The sequence below is a fragment of the Hevea brasiliensis genome, chromosome 1, assembly GCF_030052815.1.
Source record: "Hevea brasiliensis isolate MT/VB/25A 57/8 chromosome 1, ASM3005281v1, whole genome shotgun sequence".
In the NCBI taxonomy this organism is placed as follows: Eukaryota; Viridiplantae; Streptophyta; class Magnoliopsida; order Malpighiales; family Euphorbiaceae; genus Hevea; species Hevea brasiliensis.
This window is the reverse complement of record NC_079493.1, coordinates 109787169-109806409: the sequence shown is the minus strand read 5'-3', so window position 1 is coordinate 109806409 and position 19241 is coordinate 109787169. Positions and strand designations below refer to the sequence as shown.

Genomic DNA, 19241 nt, shown 5'->3' with positions numbered 1-19241 from the left:
AAGGACAACAAAAGAAATCAATTCTATTTGATTTTTATGAATATTTCACTCCAATAACCAAACCAAACTAAACTAAAAAGCCAAATTGATTGAATCGAATTGATTCAATTTTTCGATTTGAACCGAATATTGCACAACCCTAACTCAACTGAGTACTGACTGTACTCCAAAAGAAAGGATACTACAATGTTTGATAGAGTAGAGAAGGAAGAAACAACAATTACGAATCTATCCCTCTCCAAGCAATAGAGAATCAGAGGAAAAATTCTATGATACTACAGAGGACATAAATTTAATACACCCTCTTTCAGAGAAATATGAATCTTTCTCCGAGTGAGCGACTAAAAGTTAACTAGGTGATTTTTAATATTTATTGCAACAACAATATTAATAACAATATTGACAACAATTAATTTTCAAAAAATCAACTGAAGTTAAAATTTAGAAGTTAATAGACACTGTTAATAGTAAATATTGTATCCCCATCACTAGGAATAACTATTCCTCTCTCATCCTATAACAAGTTGTTCCACGAAACATTTACTCAAAATAAGAAAAAAGACTGGAAGAAAATTAAACCAAGCTTATTTAATTGAATATGTTAATGCAATAGGAAGGCAAGCATCCAAAGGCGGATAAAAAAATAATTAAAAAACAAAAAAGAAAGATAAGCTGCTAAACTGCACAGGGTTTTACAAGTATAAAACATAAAAAGATTTTTATAATGTCTAACCTCTTTCAAATAAAATTACTGTACAGACTTAATTGCACTACGCTGCTCAAAAATTCTAAAGCTCAAGTATGCAAATAATCACACGCTGCACCCTTTTTGCAATGCCCACTTTCATGGTACTTGCACACTCTATGCCCTTTGAAGGGGGGCCTAGAAGAGTCTCCCCTGCCAAATGATGACTGCTTATTCCATGGCTTGCCTCCACCATAACCGGTGTCTCCACCCTGAGAACCACCATCCCTTTGGCTTGAGTATCTGTCCCCATTGTTCTTTTCACTTCCCCATGACCCCATGTTCCCTGGAGATGCTGCCCAACTGGGATTTGCATTCCCAGGAGGTGGCCCTTGGCCAGGTGCAACCCAAGCTGGATTGGCATTTACTGGTGTTTGAACTTGGCCAGGTGGCACCCAACCTGGAAATGCATTTCCCTGTGCTTGACCCTGAACAGGAGCAGCCCAACCCAGATTTGCGTTTCCAGGTGCTTGCACTTGCCCATGCACAACCCAGCCTGGGTTTGCGTTTGCAGGTGCTGGCCCCTGACCAGATACAACCCAACCCTGATTTGAATTTGCAGACACAGGTCCTCCCCAGCCCATGTTTGGATTTCCTGGAACCGGCCCCCAACCAATATTTTGATTTTCTAGCCCTTGTTTAGGTGTAACAGTTTGGTTATCAGTAATGCCCATGCCCCATGGCACATTAGATGGAGCAGCAGAAGGTTGAATGTTGGGTTGCCCAGGCATTGGACCTCTCCAAACATCAGATGGTGCCAAACCTGAAGCTCCTGGCGCAGGAGAAACACCGGTTGGGTTGCTTGCAATAAAGGATGAAGCAGAACTATGGGCAGCAGAAGTTGATGCATCGCCCCAGTTACCATACGCACCAGCTTGAGTGGGCATGGAAATTGAATTGTTCTGCTCTGGCTTCTGGGATGGTGCACTTCCCCACCCCTGAGATCCACTACCAGATATTGCGTGTGAAGCGACCATTTCTGGTTTTGAAACTGAAACAGCTCCCCATCCTTGTGTTCCAATAAGAGGATTATTATTGGTCACAGGATGAACCAAATTCTGGAGACTTTTCATATCAATGACAGTATTAACTGAAGCACCACCAGAATCAGGTGCCGGAAGCGGATGGGAAATGACCTGTACCCTTGGTGATTCACCAGACAATGTTGATTGAGAATGCATCTGAGGAGAATTTGCAGAATTCAACAGTTTTGTCGAAGAAGATGGAGTTGAAGAATGTGGCAATTGGCTGATTTCAGGGATAACCATAGCAAGGCGTTGCAGCTCTCCATTACCACCTGGGAGTGAGTTGGCCACCAAGAGAGAACCAGCAGGTTGAGCTGGGGTGGGTGACCATTTACTTTCAAATGGTTTCCCCTTTGTTCCACTTGTGGCAGCTTGGGCTGGTGTTGGGGAAGGCAGGTTTGTCTCAGAACCCCACTTTTCTGCAGAATACTTGGGAACATCAAGGGGTGCTGAAGCAGCTCGACCAGTAGAATTACTAATTTCAGACTGAGGTTTACAATCTCCTGTGCTTGTGGAATATGATGATGATAGATGTGGACTGTGACTTTTCAGGGAACTGCTGTCCACCAATTGAGGGTCTCTCTGGAAATTTCCAGACAATGCATCAGTCAAAAGAAAAGAGTCATCCTGCTTCTCATCAGTTCTCCATATTCTCAGATCAGCAGGGAAATATCCAGTATTACTCCATTTCCGCAGCTGCACCATGGAAAATGGTCCTTGTATTTTTCCAGATGGATCCTGGTAATGCCATATCTTGTCTGTTTCATTAATTTTGATTGCAGCTTGTGTTACCACTGCAGAGGAAGGTGCCACTGCGATATCCTGTTTAACACTAGGAACTGATTCTGATGATAGCACAGGATGGAAACTCTTAGTTTCCAAATTTGCTGCAGATTTTGGGTTCTCCCAACTTTGTGATTGTTGTGTTTCTCTGTCCCTTCCTTGACTCCATAAGCTTTCATTTAGTATCTCACCAGCTCCGGCATTATCATCCCCCTTGTTCAAGAAACCTTTATTGGACAAATTTCTGCTCAACTCCCGATTCGTGCTCGAGTAATTCCTAGTTCCCCACGAATCATTTGAAGCAAAACTTCCTCTTCCAGGAGGAATTGGCTCTCTCCCTCTCCTGTTAAAGCTACTACTTCCAGGCCTCAGATAGTCTGCAACACCAAAAGTTTTGTCAAAATTGAATGATAAAAGGTAAAACAAATATAAATAAGGTAAAGCTTGCAAAGTATAAGAAAATAAAAGACCTTGTCTCTTTCCATCCGTTTGGCCTTCATCTTCCTCAGACTCATAACTTGGATCCATATTTGGGTCAGCATGAATTTCTGGAATTTCTTCCAATCTGCGCTGGCGCTCCATAGGCGATTTCAGAAGCTGCAATTTCTCTACACATTCTCTAAGCGTGAAGCATAAGTTAAGGACTACACTAAACTGTTTCTGTAAAAAAGTGATTGCTTCCAAAGGAGAAAATACAAATGCAAAATAACAAATAAATCTATACAAGACATATTTTAAATTCACTTTCTTTCCTATGGCCGAGTTTATGCATATTACTATTCTAGATTGAATAGCACATTGTAAACCCTTTGCTTTATAGGCAGATGCCATGAAAAGGAAACATGTAAATGCAAAGCTCTGTAATCATCATACATGATAAAGCTACATTCTCAACTTGCAAAGAGCTTTTCATTAGAAATTAATAGAACAAACCTCCCTATTAAAAGAAACATTCCTTAGATGGTATTAGATAGTATCATCAAAGATTCAAAACTTAAAGCATCAAATTCTCATATTCAGTCTCAAAATACTTGGGTTCAATTTAATTTCTAAGTAACTTTGATACTAAATCATTTTTTTTTTCACTATAGCCCACATTATCTACCTACTCTCTTTATTGTTCTTACCACTTGAACTTTCTTACTCTTCCATGTTTATGCATCCACAAGTCTCAATACACCTAAAACCATCTCAAGCATGCCTCTCAATTTACCCTGAATGAGTGCCAGCTCTACATGCTTATGGAGGCACTCATTCCTTATTCAGTCCTTCATTACATTTCTTAATATCCATCTTAGCATCTTAATCTCTTCTTTCCTTGTTTTAGGGGCATACTACTCCACTACTCAAAAATCAAAGCAAGCCTAATCACACTTCTTAGAATTTTCCTTCAACTTAGCAAGGATTTCATAATCATATAGCAATTTTTATCAGCACTCATCCAATCCAACCACCTTTTCTTTAATTTTGTAGATAATATGCCTTTCCCTCTGCATGACTGAACCCAGCTACACAAGCAAGCATCTTGTGGTCTTTCATTGTTTAAAATGAATCAGACATTGTTTTCCCCTCTAACAAGTAAACAAAAACTACAACAAGAAAGACATGAAGGGGACATTAGCCATGCACATTAGGAATACAATTTTAAGAGTCTCCACAATCTACAAGTATGCCCAAATTGTTTCTATATGCTCAAAAGTCCTCAAATTCCATTTTCTCCAAATAGTCTATTGAGTTTCATATTTCTCTATGCATAGATCAACAAGCAGAGCCTCCCCAAGAATTCAATTCCACCAATATTTCCCCCAATAATACAATTATGTACAACAGCAAACAAAACACCAAAAAATCTCTCACATTGATAATGAAGAAGCATGACTCATCAGGACAGCTTGAGCCTTGCAAGAAAATATCCATCAAGAGAGGGGGAAAAAGGCCCCCTTTTCATAAAATTTTCAGCTTTTAAATTCCTTGTCCATTACATGTATGCTTTGCTTGCCATGCCAAATCTCTTAGAAAAAAAGAGATAATACTCAATGTTTGATGAAAAGAAGGCATTTTTTTACTAATATATATTTATAGGCACCTTCACTTTCATATTGCTTCCCATAGAAAAAATACACTCAATAGTCGACATGCTTGACCACCCCTGCCCAAAAATCTCATCCATTTCCCACAAAATCAGTAACTCGATTCATAAAAGTTTTCCATAGCTTCACAATTCCCTCTATCTCTTAATCTTGAGACTCCATTTAAAAAATATACCCAACCTTTCAGGTTTGTATTTTTGCCCAGCTCCTTTGGTTCTCCAATTCCATCTCCTATCTTTCTGTTTCAAGAGTTTCAAATCTAGGCAACTACTTTGACGGCCAGAACCTTGAGAGCATTCGTGTTCAAATTCAACATATAACAAGCTCCATTTTCCTCTCAAGCTCTGTAGGACATAAGCATGGTTTGTTTTGAGGAAGAAAATTGCTTATAACACCTGAAATCCAATATAAATTACCATTGAAAGTGCCAAAGTGGGTAGCAGGATTACAAGAAAAATTGTAATGATCCAAAAATGAAATAACAGAGAACAAATGAGTGGGGAAGATTCAATTAAAATGCTCTGATCTTGTAGGTTAAGAGAATAAAGTAGGTGTACAAGCCTAATTATGTGGAAGAAAATGGCTTGTAACACCTGAAATCCAATATAAATTACCACTGAAAATGCAAAAATGGGCAGCAGAATTACATAGAACAATAGCAATGATCCAAAAATGAAACAAACGATAACAAATGAGTGGGCAAGATTCAATTAAAATGCTCTGCTCTTGTAGGTTAAGAGAATAAAGTTGGTGTACAAGCCTAATTCAGTGGATGTAAGCCTTTTATTTTTCCATGTTCAAACCAGCACATAGATTTCTTCTTAGAAAAACAATAAGCAAATAGATTATTATATTACAGTACATGCTCTCCCATAAACTCAAAACTACTAGTAAAAAAAACCAACAAAATAACATTAATACATGACAATCTAATGGTGCAACAATAGCTCAGACTAACGACCAAAATAATCCACCCAATTTAACCAAATTTACAAATAATACCAATTCTTTGGGAATGCATTATTATAAACACAATTCATGCACCATTTGCAACTATAGCCAAGGTCTAAAATCTGCTACCAGGTAATAGTATAGCTATTAAAATAATGGTACTTATCAATATAATTTTCCTTTCTATGTAATGGAGTAGATAACAAGTCCAATGCAGCTCCCATCTGAGCCAGATGGAGTGATTTGCATTAAAAAAATTAATTTAATGTTCACATCATCACTTGAAAAATTTTACACCTCATAATTGTACTGAGACATCAAACATAGAACATAAAATTGCAATTCCAAAGAATTAGCCATAATCTCAACTTTGGCAAAAGCAGCTATGCTTGTCAGTTGTCACTAACCCAAACTGTTTGCTATTACAAACATGAGTAAACTTGTCGCCAAATTCTCCAAATTCAAGCTACAACACAATTTTGAAACTTTATATCTGAATCCAAATGACCAAATATTACAATAAGTCTGACAACAGAGCATCTAAAACTATTCATAAGCACTTAAAAGTTACATGCTTGTTTTATCCAAAGGAACAAATGCAATGTATATGAATGTGACATGAAAAAATAATAATGCATATCAAGTTCACTTTTCCTGAGCAACTGAATTCAAAATTTTCAATATTTATATTCCAACAAAATGAATTTTATACAAAATATTTAAATTATCATGTTTAAATCTTCTTTGCAAGCCATACAAACCAGTTTCATAGGTTTCTTTTGAAAATTTTATAGGTTCCTTTATCACATATTTTACAATAATACTACATGTGTTTTTGTGAAAAAGGTCATCAACTCATAATGTTCTTACAAAGAGAAAGAGGGCCAAGGTCTGATAGAATGAACAATTAGCGGTGTTGCAATAATGGCAACTTTATAACTGCAATAAGAGGAAAAGTAACAGGCTTCAAAAGGTTAACTATAGTACCAGTACTCTAACTTCCTCCCAAAGGTCACGGGTTCAGCATTTGTTCATGTTAGGGGGTCTATTTTTTTTCATTTCAAATGGAGTAGAACAGTGATTTAATCAGACTGGAACGACCAGTGATCCGGGTCATGGTTAACCCAGTCCGACCGGCTGGTCAGGTCCGATTCTGAAAACTATGAGAATGACACTCATGCCTCGTAGCATATGTTAAGAATGTATAACAGGAAGTAAAAAGTCAACTCAACTCAACTAAGCCTTTATCTCAAAAATTTGGGATCGTCTATATGGATTCTCTTTCTCCACTCTAAACGATTTTGAGTTAAATCCTCGAAAATGTGTAATGCTTCTAGGTCATGTTGTACTACTCTTCTCAAAGTCAATTTAAGTCTACCCCTTCTTTTCTTTCTATCCTCTACCCCTCTACCCTAATGTGCTCTACTTGTCTAACTGAAGACTCCGTATACCTACGCTTCACATGACCAAACAGGAAGTAAAAAGTCAATGACAAGAAACGAACTGAATGAACTAAGAACGTAAAATGGATGATAAAATTCATGAGCAAAGGATATTCCTTTCTCCGGCCCAAATCACTGGCTCGATCACGAAGATGACTGAGACGTGTTACCTCTGATTCCAACGACTGCATTAGAATATAGTGAACCATCATAGAAAAGCAGATTAATATAAAGAATCATCAATTTTTCAAATAGCACAAAGAATGATTGCAGACAAGGCAAAATAAACATTCATCAAGATGCTGAGTAAATAATTGAGTCTGCACTAGTTATAATTTGAACGTATAAGGCGTAAAACAACAGCTAGTATCTCTCAAGCAGAGAGTGACAATTTACAAAATACCAAGGTTTCAAATAATAGCCATTACATAAGGTAACATGACAGCCATTGTTTAACAGATTTTCAGAGTCCCTTTACTGGTGTCAGTAATAGACAAAATATTTCTGCATTGGTAATGACCTATCATAAAGGTTGTTTCATGTATAAAAAAGCAGTTTCTTTTTCCTCTGGCTCATCCAGCAACCATTTTCACTCTTTCTTCAACCTAAATCCTTTAATTCTTACTGAATGAAATGTTAGCTTGAAATATCTAGGGCCTAGGGGCATTTTCACACTTTGCTTTGTTGGTTCACACTTCACAATAATGGAAATAAATCATAGATTCAATGTCTCTATTTGATGTATATGTGCTCATTAGTTAGTTGTACTTTTCAAATTTTTTTATAAACTCCTTTAATATTTATTCATTTTATGCATTTTGCATTTTTTTAAAAAAAAAAAAAGATCTACATAGCAACAAGCCACAACTGCACAGTTTCCATTAAAGGTGACCACAATTGCTATCACAAAATGATTCCAATTTAAATTCATAAAAAGTGCTGTTTGAAAGATATTGTTCCATTTGCTAATCCTAGAGCTTGACATGGTCAAAAGGCTACAGATGGAATTTTATTTTTCTTTGCCCTGTCAGGCTTATCTCCCCAGCCCTAACTCAAGAAGGAATCCTACCACATTTTAATTTTGCCTCAATTTTACAAATATATTCTATAATGTATAGTTTTGTCATCTAAAAAATGTGAAAACTTGTTTAATTTTAGAAACTTCTAAATGATAATAAGAGAGGTTGTCTTCATGGAAACTTAATTCTTTACAGTCAACTGAAAATGACTGGATCCAGATTACAGGTGGATCCAAATAAACTTAACCATTTGCTATTTTTCCCACTGGTCTGGAAAGTTTTTAAATTTACTTACGATCTTTACCTACAAAGTAACATTAGGCCAGAAGTACATGCTACAACACTCTTTCAAATATAACCGTCTAGACTCTTTCAATTAGGGTACTTTGTATCAGCTGCCCTTCAACCTTGAGGGTTGTTTCACTTCCGACCCTCATCTTCAATTTGTTACAACAAAATCCATGAATTTTAATTTTATTTCACGAAAATCCCTCTAACCTGCAAGGCAGGTTTTCAGGTTAAAAATGATAAAATTATCTTTTTGCCTTCCCTTTTAAAGATAAAATTACCATTTTGCCCCTTTACTTTCTCTCTTTCTTACCATCATGATTAAATAAATACCAAATTAATATTTAATCAAAATAAATCTATAAATTATTATTTACTATTTGATTTTTATTTATTTTATTATATTAAAACAAAAAAATTTAGGAAATATCATTTATTAACAAAATAATATTTAAAAATTTAGAATTTATTATTATTATTATTATTAAATTGTTAAAAATTAAATTTTAATTAATAAAAATATATAGAATTAATAATTTTATTAACATATTTAATTGAAATAAAATATTTTTAATGATAATAATTATCAATTAATTTAATAATAAAGGTAAGAAAGAGGAAAAAAAAAGGAAAAAAAGGAAACAATAGTGATTTTATTCTTTTTGAGAGAGCCAAAATGGTAAATTTATTCTTTTTAACCAGAAAACCTGCTATTGCAGGTTATAAGAATTTTTGTAAAACAAAATTACAATTCAGAAATTTTGTAATGACAAACTAAAAAGATGAGGGGCGGAAGTAAAACAAACTCAAAGTTGAGGGACGGTTGGAGAAAATTACCCCTTTCATTTATATACGTACCAACAAAAAAAAAAACAGAAAATGTAAGTGATATGATGTTCTTGTCCAAAGAATTTCATAAAGCCCAAAGTTCATCCTTGATCAACCATTATTTATTATTCCTTTCAAGTTCTAGACCTTAGAGTCTCAAGTTTCAACTACTTAAATTATAAACATACTAATGAAACAAAAGCAGAAAAATTAGGCAACATGATACGTAAAAACATTGAGGATACCATTACTTTTGAAGTAGCAATAATGTTTAGATCTATCTTTTAATAAGTCAACCACAGTTTCTTATTATCAGAATTTTACCTCAGGAAGTCAGCATTACTACCTGGGGGGGAGGACGGAGTACGTTAAAGGGGAGAGTAGAGTAACCACATGGTAGCTCATAGATGGTCAAAAAAAGATTAACTTATTACTTCCCATGAATAGTTTGCTTTTGTTCAAAAATCAAAAAGACCATTTAAAATATTCCAAACGTCAAACATCATAACAGAAGTTGTTGACACTAAAAGACTTACATCTTCAACTCTGACTGCCTGAAGTGCCATGGCCTTTTCCTGAATGTCACCCTACAAGCAACAAATTGTCTCTTCAGGAAATGCAGAATGTAGAAACTAATACAGAGAATGCAAAGTAACATAGCATACCACAGTCAACCGATTGATAAGACCACATTTTATGCTCTGTCGCAGTCGCTTGCATTCATCCTAAGAAAATACAAGAACAAAATCCCCTTTAGCAGAGCAATAATCATAAAAGACACGGAGATAACAAAATAAGATTCATCAATTAATCTTTAATATTATCGATAATGTCTGATACGTAGCAATTTCAGTTGAAATATTGTAAAAAGGAAACACTGCTAAGCATTTTATGCCAAACCATCATAATCTCAATGTTTTAGTTCATGTTTGACAGTATAACAGGTTTACCCATTACACCTGAATATTTCCCTTAAATCATTGCGGGCAAGTGTCCATAACAGAAGGCTCTCTAGCACTAAAACATCATATTTTGACTCCAAACAAAATTCTAAAGTATTATGATCACAATGAAGCAATGCTGAGTTGGCCAGCAAATGAGCTCAGACTCGACTCATTTATCAAACAGCCTCTAAATTTAGACTCAAGCATGCCTCATTTATCAAACAAGTAAACCAACCAAAAAACAACCCTATTCATACATGGCTCATTGGTTAAATGTAAACAAGAAGTTCAATCAAAACTAAGTTCTTTCTCCGTAGACTTGAACTACATAAAAAATTCACAAATCTATTTTTTATATATGTTAAAAATATCAATATACTTAACCATATATGTTTTCTTTTAATATTAGCATGTATATGTGTAAAACATTAAGGCTTACAATGTAAGTATGTAAAATTTTTTTAAGAAAAAAAAAAGTTATTTCTCCATTTATTCTTTTAATAAACATTTTTAAAGAAGACTCTTATCCATGTTATAAATAGAGATACATATAACATAAAGTCAATCAAATTATTAATAGTTCATAAAAATGTTGACTGGTGAGCCTACAAGGTCGAGCTTCACCAAACTCAAGCTTAGCTAATTTACTAAAGAAAACTCAAAACCAAACTAGAGATTAGCACATTAACCTTAGCAACAAACTCAAGCAAGCATTTATGCTATCAAGTTCAGCTTTGAGCAACTCACAAGTGCCTCAGCTTATTTGCTACCCTATTGAAAATGCAAAAATAACTTGAAATAGAAGTGGTATCATTAATCACCTCAGTGAATTCTTGATTTGAGATTATGTCAATTGAAACAATCTCTGTCTTGTTTAAATTTAATATTTCCAGCAGGTAATCAGTTGTCTTTTTGCCAACTCTATAGGGTTCAGAAGCTTTGTTTGTACCTGCATAAGTCATAAAAGAACTTTATAATCATATGACATTTGTTTTCTACTAGACTCGGGCCAAAAATTTGTGAAAAAGTGAAACTACTTAAATACAATATTTACCAACAACTTGGACTAGCCTATATAAATCTTGCTTTTGAGCACTTCCAGATATCCTTATTCTCACAAAAGAACCAACAACTTTATCATGAAATGTTTCAGCATCCTCAATTAGATTCTCCAACAAACTCCGCCGTAAGTAGATTAAATTGATGTTGTGTGTATCAATGGCTGCATAATCATCAAGATTAGATTGCAATCCTCTTCCATAACCCTTTTTACGTGACCTACGTCTCTTGTCCTTACTAGTCTTCATTAGAACATCAGAGTTTCCATCAGCCTCCAACTGATTAGTTTCAGTATCAACAACGCTCCCTTGAAGATCATCTGCCTGAGAATCCTCTTTTAAAAGAAAGTGAGTTTCCAGAAGTTTTAACATTTCAAAATGCCCCACACGTGGCTTCCCAAACAGTTTCTCAAGCCTTGAATCACAAATTATTTGACTTTTACGACGAGGATCGCGAAGTTTATTCCTTTTTATATATTCCAGAAGAAGAGCTTGCACATCAAATTGAGAACACACAGATTTATCACCATTCTTCATATGCATAACAAATTCCAAAAGCTCTTTTGATGCCCACTGCACACTTCCATCAGGGGATGCCTCTTCAGCATCATTTACTGTTGTTGTAATCAGTGAATCCTTCTCCTTAGCATGAGATTTCAACCGCTTTTTGGCCTTTCTTCTTTTAGAAGTAGTTACTTCTGGATTTCCAGAACTGTCTGATCCTGATCCTGCATCATTATGAGAATCATAAGGTTCATCCATGGATTCCCGCTTCCCAGCATGTAACTCGGATCCTTTCCACGGATTTTTAGCTTGAGAAAGTTCGTCTGAAGTTATAGATAGCCTCCCATTTAAATCAATCCAGTAATCCTTGAAGAGATACTCCCAGCTACTTCTGTCATCAAAATTTATTTGGGCCTGCACAATTACAACCGCATAAGCAGAGCAGAAATAAAACAAAATTGTCATCAACAGAGAGAGAGAGAGAGAAAGAGAGAGAGAGTGCAAAATAAAAAATGAAATAAAACTGACACTCAAATTGCAACAAACAAAAAGTAAAAGAGGAAAAAAAGAAGAAAAGGTAATACATAAAGTAGTGGTGCAGACTGCAGACTAAGCAACTAAAAAAATATATTTGTGGGAAAATTCAGAAAAAGAAGTGGAATCAACAACCACCTCAGTATTCTTTCACAAAGCTGGTCAGGCTAAGTAATAAAAAAGAATTAATTGCTGAAGCACCAAGTTAAGGATGGACTGAAGCTTGTTTTATTGTTTAAATAGTTACTACTACAAGTGTGCTGCATCAGTTGTTAAGTAGGGAGAACATAAATACAAAGAGACAAGTCCAAAGGTATCAAGAAATGGGTAGATGGAAACTGGTTTTAAGCAGAGAACCCAATTTGGCAGTAAGCAAACACATTATGCTTCATTATGAGAAAGAAAACAGTATTAAGCAGATGCCAGAAAAGAGAGAAGAAAAGATGTGCAAAACAAGTAAATGGGAGAATTCCCTCTATCTTGTGATCAGTTCTTCTATTTCTTTTATAACATATTTTACGGGGAAAAAAAAATAACATCAAAAACTCTTTAAGACTTTTAATCTCTTTATCCAAAAATCTGCTTAAAATTATGAGAAACGTCATTATAAAGTGAGAAAAAGCAAAAAAAGGCTGACAGGGGAAGAATGTTGATTTTTTTGCATCTCAATTATTTCCACAAATATCATTACTCCAGAAGAACAAGAAATATGCAGTTAATTTCAATAAGTAACATTTAAAACAAAGAGCATAATAACAGATGTAAGTACAGAAGAGCAGTGACAACTGAACCAAGATGGACAAGGAATCTGGTAACATGACAGATAGACTTATAAAAAATGAAAGACATTCCTTAAACTATACAAGTATATAGTCCCACGGTTTCCTGACATAGTCCAATGGAAATAAAACTACAATTCGTTTATGGCATTGACCCCCTAATTAGCTTATTAGCTGATCAAACCAATTGTAACATGCAGATAACACACCCAGGCATGATTAGATGCAAAAAGAAAACACGTCAACAGTATAGTAGATTATGACAAATCACATCAAAGCAGATAACATGTTAGCAATTTAACACCAATCAGAGCCACATATTAATTATTGAAATTCACATTAGGGTATCAAAGAACCCAAGAACACAAGCTTAGTAGAGTTTATACATTCATCCCAAAGCAATCAATTCAGATGTATCTAAAAGAGTCACATCAGTCAAACAAGCACTCATCAGCAATTAAGACAACATCAAAATAACAACTGAATATTTGATAATATTATTTCCTTTCTCAAAGTTTAGTAAATTATACATAATTAAACCAAAACAGTGACAGATGTGCATCCTTCACAGCATCAACCGCAACAAAACATATGAAGAATGAGAACGCAAGAAGAAATTTAAGACCTGAAAGTTCAACATACCACTTCATTGTTTCCCTGCTCATTCCTTTCAATCAACATGACAGTTCTCATGCATGCCTGACAGAAACCTTTGTTACCTCTAACACATAGGATGACAGCATCTTTGACACAGCCCTTGCACAAGGAGAACGTGCATGTATAACACATATAGTAGGCATTCTTCTCACAGATGCTACACAGATGCCAACCTAAATTCAGAGAAAATAACATCGAACATATTAGATTATACAAGCAAGCTATAATAACAAAATATTCATAAAAAGTATATCAACAAATGAAAACATATACGTTGGAATAGACCTTTCAAGAAAACATAGATTAAAAAATAAAATCAAAACAAATCAAATTCATAATGTTGACAATGCCACAAAAATACTTGTACAAGCAAGCACCCTTGAGTAAATTTATAAATGCTCATTTTCTTAGCAATGTGGACAAACGAAGTCCATCTCACATTGTAATAGTTTTTAAACAATTTTCAAGTGCTTAAATCATTGTATGTGAGACCAAGGACATTACAATAATCCATCATTTTCAAGCAAAACACGAAGCAAAGGAAGAAGAATATCACAATAATTGAACCTACAAATTCATACAGCCAAGACCATAGGCTATTCTGAAACAAATCTGATTTTCCTCTTGCCATAGAATGAACTTCTTCAAAAGACTTGAAGTTTAGGAAATTATGCTCTCTACGAGTTGCCCAAAATATCACATATTCCATCCTGTATACCATCCAATCAACAATTGTTGAGCCCCCCTAACTCTATCATTTGGGCTATTTTAAAGACTTAGCCCAACTTAGCAGTCACTTAACCATCATTGAAATAACAAGAGGGTAGGAAAAAGGTCCAAGCAATCTTAACAGAAGTGGTCATAGAAGAAGTGTTTTAGCTTCTAAAGCTGTTCCAATAATACCAGAACAATTGATAACCATCAAGAATCAAGACTAGTAGGGCAAAAGCCAGGCAACAGGCATGTAGTTAGTTGCAAGGAAAGGAAAACTTGGCTGATTGAATGAGTTATAGTGTCCTGATGCTCTGACAGCAAAACTACACCCTGTATGATATTTAGCTCAAAATTAGACTAAATTGTCACTTCCATGTCCCCTATTATTTATTTTGTTTTCACAAGTATTAGTATTGGGGAAGTAGCAAGACAGGATTTCGTGGCAATAAATCTCTCTAAAGATGTAGCCCTAAACTAAATGGAACACAGGAAGTGGATCCATATAGTCTACCCCAACTAATTTGAGAATAAGACTTATTAGAGTTGAGTTGAATATTAGTATTAAGAATCCTGCCTGACTATGTATTCTCCTGCTAATAACATTCTATTAGTCTCTGTTCATTCCATCATAGACAGTTTCTTAAAGTTGGAGCCTGGGCAGGCAAGGAGGTAGTTTTAAACCAAATGCCTGAAACATAATCAAGTCCAAGCCCTTAACATAGGTGATCACAAATGGCTAACATTCTTCTTGCTTACCCTTTTATCCATATAGAATACAGAACTTCTTACAAAGAACAATCTCTATGAGATTATATAGGGCAATCTATCTTCTAGAAGCAGAAAGTGCTGCTCTTCTCATCAACTATCAACACTGATGCAGGTCATTCAAGGAACCAACACAAGAATGGAGCTGAAGTACATTGTAATATTTCCCCACAAAAAGTAGTATACAAAGCTAGGCTACTATTACAATTGCCTTTGAGACCTTCAGTATTTCATAAAACCTATCATGCAGTCACTAAAAGATGATTACTTCGCGGAATAGCAATCACAATTTTGCTGCCTCTACTTGGAAACAAATATCACTAATATCGGCAATTGGTGGGGACTTTCGACAATTTCATGAACACAAATCATTGGAGTCAATGTTACACCTCAAACCACGCACAATAAACCAACTTGGTGAGCTTGCAAAACTTAAAAAGTGTGCTGTGCAAGAGCTTCCTGTCCTTCACACAAGTCCACTCCTGCAAGCTTCGCTGTTGTGTACATGGAACCTTTTCGAAAGAAAAGAAAAGCAACAACTTCAATACTTAAAAAGAAATTCAGGTAAAAGGATACGCTGGAAAATTGGAAGTGTTTATATAGTTGAGATTTGTAAATGTTTTAAAGACCTTTAAAATAAACAAAAATTAAAATTTAATATTTCAAGCGGTGAAGGAAATTATTTACATCTTTTGCTAGAATTTAAATTTCCAAATGTGTACCATCACAATTGCATTAAAACGCCTTAATATAATCACTATGAAATTTATCATCAGCCCCTACATCCCTCTAATTAAAAATTTAAAAATGCAAAAAATGCAAGTGAAGAAAAGCCAAAAGCCACATCAGAAAAGTCCACTGATCAGCAGAAACCAAACATCTGAAACACTACAGAATAACAAGTAACAGAATAATCAAATAAAAATATACCCATCAAATAAAGATGCTAAAAACTTGGAAGCAGAAAGAAAAGCCACTTACCACAATTCCAACGACCCCTAGTTTGAAAGAATGCCTCATCTCGATTAACACAGGAAGGATGATATGCCTTAGGGCACCCCCTACACAACCAATTATATACTTAAACAAATAGTTAAAACCATAGTAGAATAAAGACTTCATCACAACCCATATAAATGGATTAGATGAGTTGTTCTTTTTTATTACCTGCGGTCACAAAGGACAAGGTCACCTCCATCAAAGCAAATGAAACAAACATCCTCCTCCACCTTCTTCCTGGTTGAAACTCTAGTGGGGGCTCTGGCATTCTTTCCCCGCTTCCTCTTCCCACCAGCATTTCTGTTCACTTCCTCCTCTTCATCTCCTGCCCCCTCCGCCTCAGTTCCATCTGCCAGTTCCATCTCCTCTGCATTATCTGCTTCTTCAGCCGTCCCTGATTCTTCTTTAGCATTTGTTACATCCATCTCCTCTTCCTGTTCATTTTCCTCTGTCATGTCAGCCATCTCCATCTCGTTCATGTCCCCATCCTCATTAACAACCTCCTCTGTCTCCTCTGCTACCTTAGTTTCCTCTGCATTGTCAGTCATTTCAGTCTGCTCTGCTGCCTTCATCTCCTCTGCCAACGCAACTTCTTCAGTCATCCCCTCCTTCTCCTCCTCCACATCCGCTGCAAACCCTTTCTCCTCTTCCACCTCCACGGTATCCTCTGCCATGTAAGCCATCTCTGCCTCTTCTGCCGTAACAAAAGCCGCCTCCTTTATTTCCTCTGACATGTGAGCCATCTCTGCCTCTTCTGCGGTGTCTGCAGCCTCCTCCTTTGTTTCCTCTACCACGTCCCTCTTCCCCATATCCTTATCCAACTTTACTGGTCCCTCCATCGTCCCCGTGATATCAGCTTCCACTGCCTTCCAAGAGTCCTCTGCTAAGTTAACAACAACCTCCATTGTAGTCTCTGTTTCCATATTCACTCCTGGCACGTCAACTCCAGCATCCACGACCCCATAATTATCCTTATCTGCATCCTCCTTGGTTTCCTCAGAGATATGAGCCATCTCTGCCTCTTCTGCGGTATCAGCAGCCTCCTCCTTTTTTTCCTCTACCACGTCCCTCTTCTCCATATCCTTATACACTATTGCCAGTCCCTTCATCGTACCAGTGAAATCTAATTCCACTGCCTTCCCAGAGTCCTCCACTAAGTTAACAACAACCTCCATTTTAGTCTCTGTTTCCTTATTCACTCCTGGTACGTCCACTCCATTATCCTTATCTTCGTTAGATGAATCACTATCGTTCAAATGTCCACGTCGTTCCTCTCCAGGAATCAAAACATTATCTTCCTCTTCTTTTCCAGGAATCTCTGGCACAATTTCTGGTGTCTCGACACGCTGGCCCTCCTCTTTCACCTCAGCACTCTCCTCTTCGGCCTTAGCACTCTCTCCTTCGCCTCCCTCAGCCACCGGTCGTTGCAACGATCGTGAAGGAGGAGATTGAGACTCGCCACCACCGCCAACAGCATCCAACTCGCTAAACTCTACAGCGGACGTATTCTCCCCCGCAACCACATCCTGACATTCGCCGTCGTCGGGAACTTTAGTTTCTGTTTCAGGTGGTGGTCGTGACTCGCCATCCCCACCGCCACCACCGAATTGTTGGTCGGGCAACTCGGTCACAGGGTGGGGCGTACATTGATGTTGGGTACATAAGAGGTTGTTTACAGTTTGAGGCTCTGTAGCGGTTGCCGTCATTGATGTTATTGTAGAGTGCCTTGAATTGTCTTCTTCTTCGGTTTCCATTGGAGATATTGAAGTGAGAATCAGAAAACCCTAAAATTTGTTAGGGTTTTGAAATTTAGGTGAAATCCGCGTCGTTTTCTAGCTATTGGAGTCTAGAAAGATGGAAGACATTCGCAGGGGGCAGGTTTTTATTTGCAACTCTTTTGATGTGCATTGTCCCTATATTGGGTCGGGTTTTCTTCTTGTGATTATATGGGCTGAAACCCAATCTCGTAAGGTCAGGTTGTTTTCTATATATTTTTATGAAAACATAAATTATTATTTATAATAATTTTATTAATATATAAAAATAATTACGTATGAATAATATAAATATATATTATTAATTTAATATTATAATTAAATAAAAAAATATTTTATAATAAATATTTTTTTAAAAAATTCTTAATGAAAAATATTTTACATATTTAAATTAATTTTTTAAAATAAAACAAAATATAATTCTGATTAATACTAAATTTAAGAATTTATAATTTTAAAAATAATATTATTATTAGACTAAATCGTATTAATAAATAATTTTTTATTTATTAATATTATTTAATTTAAAATATATTATTGTCAATCATTTTATTTAACTAAGCAATCAAATGTGAGGATATACTTTGATTTTGAAGGTAATTATATATATTTATAAGAAAAAAAATATATTTTTTTATATTTCAAAAAGACGCTCACATGACAAGAACCAAACTGTATTATAAAATATCAATTAATTAATTTTAAGTTAATATAAGGGTTTAATAGTAATTTAACCTTAATTTTATCATTTTGTTTTTATATTACTCATAACGATATTTTAATCATTTATCAATAAAGTTTAACAAATGACAGTTTAATTTATAATCTACATATGTAATCCACAATATTATAAAAGTGAAAAAGAGAAGAGAGAACATTAAAATACTGTTTATTATTTGTATTATTAATAAAAATATCAATAATATATATATATAATAATAATAATAATAATAATAATAATAAATATGTGAATTCATTGTTAATAATATATTATTAGTGACAAGAATTTGTCACTATACGATGGGATATTTATCAGTAAATTTATAAATAGTTCAATTTAAAATATTATTATATTTAATATAAATTAAAATTTTAATATTAAAAAAATAAAAATTAATTAATTAATTTTAAGGATTTAATAATAATTTACTCTCTTACTAAAAATCTGTTCATACGGATGAGATGATGACTCTCAAACCATTTTATGGTTACCTAAAGTTTTTTTTTTTTTCAAATAATTTTTATTTTTTTGTAATTGATTATGATTAATACTTAAATTCAATACTGATTTTAATATTACTAAATTAAATATTATTAATAAATAATTTAATTTATTAGCAA

At 35.0% G+C, this 19241-nt stretch overlaps 1 protein-coding gene across 1 annotated transcript; it reads right to left on the bottom strand.

Moving 5' to 3' along the window:
* Positions 1 to 651: 651 nt before the first annotated feature.
* On the bottom strand, positions 652 to 18002 carry LOC110650480 (zinc finger CCCH domain-containing protein 19). Its single transcript, XM_058146956.1, has 10 exons — positions 16294 to 18002; positions 16108 to 16187; positions 13633 to 13820; positions 11170 to 12091; positions 10937 to 11064; positions 9837 to 9896; positions 9708 to 9758; positions 7151 to 7221; positions 3024 to 3178; positions 652 to 2930 (listed from the first exon to the last, which is right to left on the bottom strand). Exons 1-10 carry the CDS (start codon positions 17877 to 17879, stop codon positions 796 to 798), a joined length of 5376 nt encoding a protein of 1791 aa, XP_058002939.1. The 5' UTR covers positions 17880 to 18002; the 3' UTR covers positions 652 to 795.
* Between the last annotated feature and the right edge of the window lie 1239 nt (positions 18003 to 19241).

Coding starts and splice junctions, on each gene's coding strand:
- LOC110650480 (XM_058146956.1), bottom strand. CDS start 17,879: ATGGAAACCGAAGAAGAAGACAATTCAAGGCACTCTACAATAACATCA. Junction 12,092..13,632: donor AGCAGGGAAACAATGAAGTG/GTATGTTGAACT, acceptor GTAATTGTGCAG/GCCCAAATAAATTTTGATGA. Junction 9,897..10,936: donor CAAATCAAGAATTCACTGAG/GTGATTAATGAT, acceptor GTATTTTCTTAG/GATGAATGCAAGCGACTGCG.